The sequence below is a fragment of the Gekko japonicus genome, unplaced genomic scaffold, assembly GCF_001447785.1.
Source record: "Gekko japonicus isolate JY-2015 unplaced genomic scaffold, Gekko_japonicus_V1.1 scaffold701, whole genome shotgun sequence".
In the NCBI taxonomy this organism is placed as follows: domain Eukaryota; kingdom Metazoa; phylum Chordata; class Lepidosauria; order Squamata; family Gekkonidae; genus Gekko; species Gekko japonicus.
This window is the reverse complement of record NW_015174294.1, coordinates 463,217-474,738: the sequence shown is the minus strand read 5'-3', so window position 1 is coordinate 474,738 and position 11,522 is coordinate 463,217. Positions and strand designations below refer to the sequence as shown.

General features: G+C 42.1%; 1 protein-coding gene across 1 annotated transcript in view; it reads left to right on the top strand.

Moving 5' to 3' along the window:
• Positions 1-11,522, top strand: part of PTPRD (protein tyrosine phosphatase, receptor type D) — a 260,249-nt gene that overhangs the window by 198,242 nt on the left and 50,485 nt on the right. The window contains exons 27-28 of the mRNA XM_015424064.1: positions 2,674-2,793; positions 4,704-4,858. Coding sequence (XP_015279550.1) covers positions 2,674-2,793; positions 4,704-4,858 — 275 coding nt within the window. The remainder of the gene's footprint in view (positions 1-2,673; positions 2,794-4,703; positions 4,859-11,522) is intronic.

Genomic DNA, 11,522 nt, shown 5'->3' with positions numbered 1-11,522 from the left:
CGGACACCCCCACTGCTCAGGCTCCACTGGACTGTTTTGGATTGCTAGCTATTGGGGGGGGGGAATGCAGATCTGTCCTCGCAGAGGAGGGAGAGCTTGTACCTGAATAAAACTTGGTCATAAAGTTGCCACTGGACTGTTTTGTACCAGGGGGGCTCTGCAACTTACCTGGCTGCTTCTTGCTCTGACTGAGGGCTGCTGGGAGCAGGAGGTGGGGCTTGTTGCATGTGCCCGCCCCGTGGGCTCTTTACTACCGGAGCTCTGCTCCTGTGCACTCCTGCAGGAAATGACCCCTGGGTTTGAGTGTAATCTGGCCGTGACAGCTGTCACCACACTGATTGCTAGGGTTGATTCAGCTGACTAGTTGGTTCATTTTGACTGGCTAGTTGGGTGTCTCCTTCCTTCCTCACCATTCCATGTCCACTCCCTTTGAAGCCAAGTGCTCAGTGAACGAGGGCATCCATCCCAGATAGAAGAAGCGTACTGTAGTTCAGTAAAGGTCTATATGATAGGATTTCTTTAAGCGGTGGAAAGCTAATCTCAGTAAGGCTGGTAAAAGGGAACACAGGCTGTGGCAAATAAAATGCAAGTCTGTGATCAGGCAGGCAAAAAGAGAATTGGAGGAGCATATAGCAAAAAACATAAAGAAGAAGAGGAAGAAGAGATTGGATTTATACCCCACCCTTCACTACCCAAAGGTGTCTCACAGCGGCTTACAAACTCCTTTCCCTTCCCCTCCCCACAACAGACACCCTTTGAGGTAGGTGGGGTTGAGAGAGCTCTTGACAGAAACTGCTCTTTTTCAAGAACAGCACTTATCAGAGCTACGGCTTGCCCAAGGTCATCCAGCCAGGTGCAAGTGGAGGAGTGGGGAATCAAACCCGGTTCTCCCAGATAAGTGTCCGCACCCTTAACCACTACACCAAACTGGTGTAGACCAACCATAAAACTTTCTTCAAATATATTAGAAGCAGGAAACCAGCCAGGGAGGCAGTGGGGCCCTTGGATGACCAAGGGGTAGAAGAAGTACTGAAAGATGATAGGGAAATGGCTGAGAAGCTGAATGCATATTTTGCCTCTGTATTCACTATGGAAGATGAGAAGTCCTTTCCCACTCCAGAACCACTGACGCATGTGTTCTGTAAGGGAAGATCTTGTCTCACTAACCTGTTAGTGTTCTTTGAGGGAGTGAATGAACATGTGGACAAGGGGGACCCAATAGATGTTATTTACCTGGACTTCCAGAAAGCTTTTGATAAAGTTCCTCATCAAAGCCTCCTAAGTAAGATCAATAGTCACGGGATAAAAGGTCCTCTTGTAGATCAAAAACTGGCTAATTAATAGGAAACAGAGAGTGAGTATAAATGCGAAATGTTCTCAGTGGATGGTGGTAAGCAGTGGGGTACCACAGGGATCAGTACTCGGTTCGATGCTTTTTAACTTGTTTATTAATGATTTGTTGGGAGTAAGCAGTGAAGTGGCTAAATTTGCAGATGACATGAGGTTGTTCAGGGTGGTGAGAACCAGGGAGGATTGTGAGGCACTCCAAAGGGATCTGTCAAGGATGGGCGAGTGAGCGTTAACGTGGCAAATGGGGTTCAGTGTGGCCAAGTGCAAAGTGATGCACATTGGAGCCAAAAATCCTAACAAGAAGTACACGTTGATGGGGTCCAAACTGGCAGACTGACCAAGAGAGAGATCTTGGAATCGTAGTAGATAACTCCGTGAAAATGTTGAGACAGTGTGCAACTGCAATAAAAAAGGCCAACGCTGTGCTCATGATTATTAGGAAGGGAATTGAAAACAAATCAGCAAGTATCATAATGCCCCTGTATAAATCAATGGTGCAACCTCGTTTGGAGTACTGTGTACAGTTCTGGTCACCACACCTCAAAAAGGATATTATAGCATTGGGAAAAGGGCAGAAAAGGGCAACTAGAATGATAAAAAGGGTTGGAACACTTTCCCTATGAAGAAAGGTTAAAATGCTTGGGACTCTTAACTTGGAGAAACGACGGCTGAGGGGTGACATGATCGAGGTTCATAAGATTATGCATGGGATAGAGCAGGTAGAGAAAGAAGTACCTCTCTCCCTTTCTCACAATACAAGAACTCATGGGCACTCAATGAAATTGCTGAGTAGTCGGGTTAGAACAGATAAAAGGAAGTTCTTCTTCACCCAAAGAATGATTAACACATGGAATTCACGGCCACAGGAGATGGTGGTGGCTACAAGCATGGATGGCTTCAAGAGGGAATTAGATAAACATATGGAGCAGAGGTCAATCATTGGCTATTAGTCACAAGGTATAGATAGGAACTCTCAGTCTGGGGCAAGTGATGCACTGTATTCTTGGTGCTTGGGGGGGCAACAGTGGGAGGGCTTCTAGTTTCCTGGCCCCACTGGTGGACCTCTTGATGGCACCTGGTATTTTTGGCCACTGTGTGACAGAGTGTTGGACTGGATGGGCCATTGGCCTGATCCAACATTGGCTTCTCTTATGTTCTTATATCTTTGTTCCCCTGCTTGAACTTCCAAATTCATTAGTAGGAGAACATAGGTTATCACAACTTGTTAGCATTTATTTCAGCTTGTTTACATTGATTCACTATTAACAGTGGGACCTGTGGCTTTTAAAGTGAATATATTAATACCTCAGATGTTTGTTTCAGGTTAAGTGTGATCAGTATTGGCCTAGCAGAGGAACAGAAACCTATGGATTGATCCAGGTTACTTTGCTGGACACCGTAGAATTAGCAACATATTGCGTTCGAACATTTGCACTTTATAAGGTACCTATCTGCTATGTATATATTGGGTTTGTTGGGGGAGGGGGTTAATGGGACAGGGGGAGATATTGTATAGAAACGCAGTGTTTCTGAAGATTTTCTTGAATGAAATGTTAGTTGCATCACAAGCATTATCTCATTTTAAAAGGGAAGGAGGAGTTCTCATTGTTACATAACATAGATATATTCAACTGACAAGATTTTCTACAGGCATATAGTCCCATGTGTTGCCAAAAGCAAGATTCTATAAAACTAAATATTTTGTGGCAGATATCCCTGTTTCTTCTCTATGGCTAATTAATCACATGGAGGATTTGCCACGCTAAAGGCACAAATGGTAGGTGGATTTTCGGTGCGGTGGGAAGCGTAGCGCACCCGTAGCCAACCCGTGACATCCCGCTGAAGATGCACAGTAAAAAAATACCTCAGAAAGTGCAGTAGTATCCGGAAAACGCACGGCAGGGGCGGGCGTCTGATCGCAGGACCGCTAGTATCCTGTGGCTTCCAGCGCCCATCCAAGTCCCGTCACAACCCAGATGGTTTTCCTAAGTGCATGTGCACGAACACTAAACTGGAAGCAGTGCTGCTCCGCAGAACTGCGCATGCACACAAACATGGAATGCTTGCCGCATGGCTTCTTTGCCAGCTCCAGCATTGTCGTGTGATCGCGGGCTTCCTGCCACAGCGCGAAGACTCGAGAGAACGTGTGATCGGGCTAACGCGCTTAGTTTGCCCCGGGGCAAACAGCCACACCTCACCCCCACATTATCTGGCCCTTTTGACTGGGGCCTAAGTTCCACAAAATTCCCTGGGTTGGATCCTGTTTTAATGCTTCTGCAGGTAGAAGCAGGGGAGGTATTTTTCACCGACTCCCCTCCCCTTCTGATACAGTCTTCTGTCTTCCCCCACAAGCTATTCTTAGGGTTTTCCAGGGGGGGGGGGTTTCTGAGGAAACGTGCCGGAACAGAGTTCCAGAACCTCTTTGACAAAATTATTTTAAAAACGTTTAAATGTTCATGAGTTTTCAGTATACACATTGAAAACTTCATTTTCCTCTTGAGAGTTCTCGTACCTATTTAAAAAACCCCGAAAACCCTGGGTTCTCCCATTTCCCAAGAGCAGCCTTTCGAGGAGCATTTGGGCTGCAGTGGGAGGAGGGAGGCAAGAAAATCAAGCTCCACTGACAGAATTCCTTTGATCAGCAATAATTGTCAGTGGGATCCAAGTCCTTGTTATTTCCAGCCATCTTTATTTCATTTCTTGATATGTAAACAAAATCAGTTTTGTTGTATATTTTATACATTGCTTCATGTCCTTCTCGAAAATTCTTTCCCTCTTTCATATGGTAGCCTTTTAGACATTTGAACGTTTTCATTTTGTTCTCTTTTGTCAAAGCTGACAACCACCATTTTTTTAGCATTTTGTGTATACATGAGTAGCTGAACCAAGTAGCAGCTAGCAAATACACAAAGTCCCAGTGCTGTGCATGTGCTATCGGGCACCATCTTTGCTACTGTCATTATTGTAATTAATCAAGAACAACTACCTATTGAAACTGAGCTGCAAGTAGGGATGCCAGCCTTCAGGTGGGATCTCCCAGAATTACAGCTCATCTCCAGACTGAGTTCCCCTGGAGAAAATGGATGCCTTCAAGGGTGGACTCTATGGCACTGTACCCCACTCAGGTCCCTGTCCTCCCCAGGCTCCATCCCCAAACCTAGCTGGAAATCAAAATGAATTACAGATTTGGCTAGTGTGGCAGGGCAATTTATTGCAACATCCTATCATAAATGTGTTTGTGTTGTTTCTGTCAGATAGAATGTTACATAAGTTTTGTGATGAAGTGTCCTAGTGCTGTGTTTTCACTCTTATGGCATTAAACATTCATTTCAACCAAGGTTCTTACCTTACAGAATGGGTCGAGTGAGAAGAGAGAAGTAAGGCAGTTCCAGTTCACTGCCTGGCCTGACCATGGAGTTCCAGAACACCCTACACCATTCCTAGCTTTCTTAAGACGAGTCAAAACCTGTAATCCTCCTGATGCTGGACCAATGGTTGTTCACTGCAGGTAAGTGAAAGCTTTGCTTAAAAAAAACAACCCTCCATAATCAGTATTATAAAAATGTTATACACCAATCAGTGCATTATTAGGATTCCAAATACTGCAGCATAACTATATTAAGCCATTATAGCTAATTGTTTCACAGTTCTAGCTATACTAATGGTTGTAATCAAGCACCCAGATCCAGGCCACTATGAAAGTAGTTCCCTGAGCATGAGAGCTTTAGAATTTTTTTCCCCTTAGTGCTATATGATGACCTCCTTCTAAAACCAAGAGGAGTTTCAAAAGCGGTTTGTATAAAATCATGAGCAGAATGGGGTTAACTGTTAAAAACAATTTTAAAAATTCTACTGGCCTAGTACAAACTCCCTGCATAAGCCGAAGTATCTCTATGGATCCTGGCCATGAAATACAGAATCCACACATGAGGAGTACCCTAGTGTATACCCAGGCTCTTTCTACACTTTTTCTTTTTTTTTGTATGTATACACAGTCTTTCAGCTTTCTGGAATAACTTTTTGGGTTGCAGGGAACTTCAGGTGTGCCATTGTGCATGAAGATTTTATGTTCAGTACTTTGGATCTCATTTACAGTCTCTTTGTGTGTGTTTCTGAGTGAGAGAGAGAGAGAGAGAAAGAGAGAAAGAGAGAGAGAGATCTTCTTGAAATCACTACTATTTTGCTCTGCATATACCTGTATTAACATAATTTCTGAAAATCAAAAATATGCATTTCTTACATATAGAATCATAGAATGTTAGAGTTGGAAGGGACCTTGCAGGTCATCTAGTCCAACCCCCTGCACTCTGCAGGAGCATAGCCCTACAACATACCCAAAAGATGGTCGTCCAGCCTCCTCTTGAAAACTTCCAGCCAAGGAGCATATCTCGCTGTCAAGAAGTCCTAGGCTGAACCCTGTGGGTTCCCAGGGCTGTTGTACACAAGTGAGCAGACATTTCTTTAATTTTAAAAGGGGTTTATAAAGTTCTTTCATTTTTATCAAAATAAAGATTCAGTCTACAAGCAACACCTTACCTCAGAATCATATAGCAGAAAAACAAGAAAACTAGCTTAACTATCTAACACTTTGCAGGACTTGCATTAGATGGCACAAACCTTAAATCCAGGGATCAAAAGGCCATATGTCAGGTATTTTGTTGCTAGCAATTGCCATTCAAGCATGACATAGTCCAGGTCTTTAGTCCATTGGAATCCAAGCTAGCTTTATTCTCCAGATTCTTAGCTCAATTATATTTTTGGCCAGGCAACATCAGGCAATGTTGACACCCAATCAGCACACAGTCTTGCTGGAATCCTCTAGAAAATTACCTTACCACTCCTTACCTCCCCCCCTTCCATTCTGTGACTACAGGTTCTCCTGAGAAGCTAATTACCATGTTTCCAACTCTGGCCTTGAAGATGATAAGGGCTATGTAGGCCCAGAGGTCAATAAGTAACACCTGCAAAGTGGAATGAGCCCATTATCATTCACATTAACCCTTGAGGGGGAAAGCCAGGGGTGCTTTGCCTCACACTTGCCAGTTGTTTGGATCAATGCACTGGAATAGTATGAAACATTTTCACTGATCTAGTGCTGGTTTTGTTTTCTTTTTCCAATTGCACATTGACATATTCTACTCTTCAAGTTATTTTCATTGATCCAAATTTTAGTTATAGGAAAGTTGAGATTATTTAGTAAGGCATTTTAACGAGTATTATTGAGCATGTGATTTGGGTTGCAAATCTCTAGGTGGGGCCTGAAGATTTCCCAGAATTACAACTGCTCTCAAGCCTACAGAGCTTATTTGGGAAAAGGGGCTACTATGTGGACTCTATGGCATTATACCCCGTCAAGGTCCCACTCCCAAAATCTCCAGGAATTTCCCAACCCAGAGCTGGCAATTCTATGCATGATCCCCTTCAACATCTAGGTAGCCCCAGCTTCTCAATTTCTCCCTCACTTTATGAAGTGTTCTGCTCCAGATTTAAATTTTTTCTTTCTTTCTTTCTTTTTCCTCAACAAATGTTTTAAATTATATTGTCACGCTTTGATAATCGAAGCCTCATTGTGACCAAAACCCATTCCCTCACTCCAAGTTTTTAATAACTGGAATATACTTCTTTTTATGTGGTCCTCCTCTAGATTTCCTTTTTTCAGAACAGAGCAAACTGTGTTGATAGTACATTATAAAAACATAATCATAACCAACTCTCAAATAAGCTTTTCATTTATAAATTTGAGAGACGTGACTGAAAGAATTGACGTAAAATCTGTGGATGTGATTTTCATGGGTGCCAAAAAAGCTTTTAACACAGTACAGCTAAAAAAATTTAAAATAAACAGTTCTGTCAGGCAACAATGATAAAGCAGCAAGTGAATTGTTTTCTTCACAGACTAAGCAAATTAAATTTTTACTTAGGGCATATGTGATTGGCTCTTGCAATGCCTAAAAGAGTTACCTGTTGACAGCTTAGTCATTCTTTCTTGGTACAGTCCTAAGCAGAGTTACACCCTTCTAAGCCCATTGACTTTACTTGTACTGCCTGTCACAGTACCTGCTCTATGGATCTCCTCTTTGCTGCTACCAAAACAAAAACAAAACCTTTAAAACAGTCTTTTCCTTACCCGTGACATAAGGTTGCCAACCTCCAGGTGGTCTCCTGGGGTTATGGCAGATCTCCAGATAACAGCGATCAGTTCACCTGGAGAAAATCGCCACTCTGGAAGGTGGATTGTATTGTATTATAGCCCACTGAAGTCACTCCCCTCCCCAAACCCCACCGCCCCCCAAATCTCCAGGTACTTCCCAACTGGGAGCTGGGAATCCTACCATGACACCTAGAAGCATTCACTGTTGATAATATATGCACACTGAGGTATCATCTAGGAACTAGAATTCCGGTTAAATATCTAGATCAATCTAGAAGGTCAGCTTTTTGACTTAGAGATCTATTTTGTTTTTGCATTGTGTTATTTCATAGAGTATACGTTTAGGGTACTATCTAAATATAAATATAGATGAAAATATCATCAGACTATGCAGCTGTCTCTCACACCCCCTACAGATGCGATGCTATGAACAATTGTCCGTTTTCCCAAACAACAGAGACGGTTCTGTTAAATAACATACATGCCTAATGTGGATGTACATTTCTTCCTCTGTATAATATTACGGAGCTGTTTAGCACTATCTCAGTCCAACTTCTGTTTCCTAGCTGATGTGGTTTAATTTGGAAAATTAAATATCCTCTTAATGAGTGCTGATTGTTTCAAACACAGGCTTAAATTCTAGGGATCTGCAATAGAGAGTATATGACGTGGTCTAATGATAGCTGGGAAAGCGCATGGTTGCGTTTGAAGTTGGATTAATTCTGGCAGACAGGTGCTAATCTGATCATAGCAAAATAGCACCAGCAGGCATCAACAAACATTTTTTCTCTTTGTTTCCAAACTTCACAGAATTCTTAGCAGTTGCTTTAGTAATATTACCTAGAATCTTAATAAGAAACCGCAGTCCCTTATCCCATGTTTTTTCCATACCTGAGTGCCACTGGGTAAGCCTTTAGGAGTAATTTAACTTAATGAAGTTTTCATATACATTGCTAATATTCATAAAGGGAACAACAAAAGAAGAGGGGTAAATAATTTAGGAAAAAATTATATTGTCGATTTAAAGAACTCCCTCACTCAATATTCTGGAAAACCTCATTCTCATGCTGAAGATAAATTATTATAAACCCATAGTCAGAGACTTGCTGAGGAGGGAAGAGGAAATCCAGATTAGCTTTGTACATATCTGTTTCCCAAAGCATCATTTTATTTTATGTCATTATCGTTCTCTTATCTATTTTTCATTTAAGAGTAATTGTGTAATTCACAATTGATGCCATCAAAGTACATATTCTACTGTCTGTTAGTTATATTTCTTATATGTATTTGTTTTAAAACATTCATATCCCAGCTTTCCTCCTAAGAGCCCAAGGCAACTAATGTATTCTTTCAAAATTATGTAAACATTATGTAAACACTGTCAGATCAACAGGTAAAAGCGGGCGTCAGCCCAAAGACACAAGTACATAGAACTACATAAAAGTTTCACAAAAGTGCCTTCTGAACAGAAAGATCTTACGAGCTCCATGGATCTCCAGGGTAAATTTGTTCCATATCAGTGAAGCTGCTATGGAAAAGGAGAGTGAGGAGTAGTGGCCAAACATTCCATGCTCACAACTAGAATTTTGTGCCTCTGCCCTGGAAATCACCATCCATCTTGTCTCAACTAAAGAGTTCTGACAAGTGTGTCTGTAGCGTGCCTAATTGCAATTGAAAAGAGAGGGCCCTACCTCCTCCATCATGAGACACCTCCAAGAATTGCTTTCTTAGCTGGTGGCTTTCTCTTTTCTATTCTGCGTATTTCCTTCCTAATCTGGAAACAGCATCACTTGTCCATCCTCCTTACTGGCTAGCAGCTTGTAAGTGTAGGGCCATCTCCACCTGAAGAAGAGTTGGTTTGACTAACTTCTTAACCTTCAATACTATGCTTTACATAGTTTCTCATACAAAACAAGTTCATTCTCCATGCTGTAGGCCAGAGGTTCCCAAACTTATTTGGCCTACCACCCCCTTTTCAGGAAAAAAAATATATTACTCAGCGCTCCCCTGGAAATCTACCTTCAAAAACTGGTCAAAAAGATGCAGTGACAGATTTGCACCCAAGGCTCCTTCTGCCCACCTGGATCGTTCCAGCGCCCCTCAGGGGGTGGTATTGCCCACTTTGGGAACCAGTGCTGTAGGCCAAATAGCCAGAGGACTGTTTGAACTGTAAGAAGCATGGCTGTGATGTAAAGATTACATATCTGTGTGTACAGATACAAACACACACAACACATGATCTGTCTCTACAAAAGAGACATATATAAGCAGGGCCTACAAATGTGGCCTTGTGATGCATATTAGACTTTATCCATGTTGAGGAGATAGAGCTTTGTGCTCACATCTCAAAACTTGTAAACTATACAACACAAGAGCTGTGAGTCCATCATGTCTGAGTTGTAAAGTATGAATGTTAAGATTTTGGCTCTTTAGGAGTTTCAAATAGTAAACAAGGGTGAAGACCTTTTTGTTTTGTTTGGCATACCCCAACAATGGCTATTGGTCCTCCTCCCTGGGCATTTCTAGTTTCACTCATTACAGGCTTCCTCTACATGCAACATCATGCTCATCAGATATCTAACTATTTGCAATAGTGGCTAGACCCTCTTATATGCACAGACAAATTAGAAGTTTTACCATTTTGAGACTCCATAGGTATGCAGAAAAGAAAACACTATATTTACTCAAAAAGTGACCCTTCATGTAAGACTTGAGTCTTAGTCCTAAAAAAGGTTATACAAAAAAGGGAGTTTTTTAAGTACACACGTAACTTTCAAAGTTTAAAAGAATTTTAGGCCCCCCCAAGGGGGGGGGGGGGGGGATTAGTCTTTCTTTCAGGTAAAAAGGGTATGATTTTGTAAATTAATCCACAGGTAGGTATGCCAGTCTCCAGGCGGGACCTAGAATTACAGATCATCTGCTTTTTACTTGTGAATACTGTGGCAACACAATCAAAGAAGGAAATTTTTGGACCACAAGTCTACTTTATAATCACTGGGCTAGTGATAGCACTTTAAAGGCCTTATGTGCATATTGACCCTGTGCCTGGTGATTTTATTTTTGAACAATTTACTTTATGGTCCTTATTGAATTTATACTTTGTATATATTCTTGATTGTGTGTATGTGAATATATGTATTAGCCATTTTGCCACATATATATGACCTCTGAGGAAGGCCTATTTGGCCTAAACGCGTAAGGTCAAGCTTTTAAGCCCTTGGTATTGTAATGTTTTATATATAATTGTTGTAAATGGGCCCCTGTATATGTTTTAAAATTTGTTATTAATAAATACATGTATCTTTTTCCACTTTTATTAGATAGGTTTTAATATTGGTCCTCTTCTTCACTAACCTTTGTTTGGTTCCAGTTACACATTTTAGACAGGGGACTAACAATGTTCATAGGGGATAGGGAAAACAACATATATTCATTTAATTGCACATGCTGTCACTGCACGGTGTAAACGTCTTTTGGCTTGGCTCAGTCATTTTCCGAACAGCTGCTTGTCGACCAGGCTTCAGGACCTGTATGTCAAATCGCCACACTGCCACTGCCTAGCCGGAAACATCCACTGCAGGGATTTTTGTAACCAAGAAGTTCTTCCACCTTTTCCCGAACCTCAACCAGGACGTCCCGACCGTCAACTAACACCCTCCCACAAGGGAGATTGGTGTGCCCACCCTCTATAAGGAGTGGTTCCCATTTTATCTATTTGCTGAAGCTTTCGAATCGCTGGGTGGACGATGAGCTGGGGACAACAGGTTGGCTGCTCACACCAGCACGGGGCTCGAACTAACACAGTCTGGATGTTAAGACAGTGGGATATACCCACTGTGCAGCTCTACCAGCTGCACCAGCTCCAGATTGAGGACCAGATCATGTTCAAGGTTTTGGTGTTAACCTTCAAAGCTCTAAACAGTCTGGGACCAGTATACCTTCGGGACCGCCTCTTCTGGTATACCCCCCAAACACTGTTACACTCTAGCAGCCAAAACTTGCTGGTGATCCATGGCTCAAA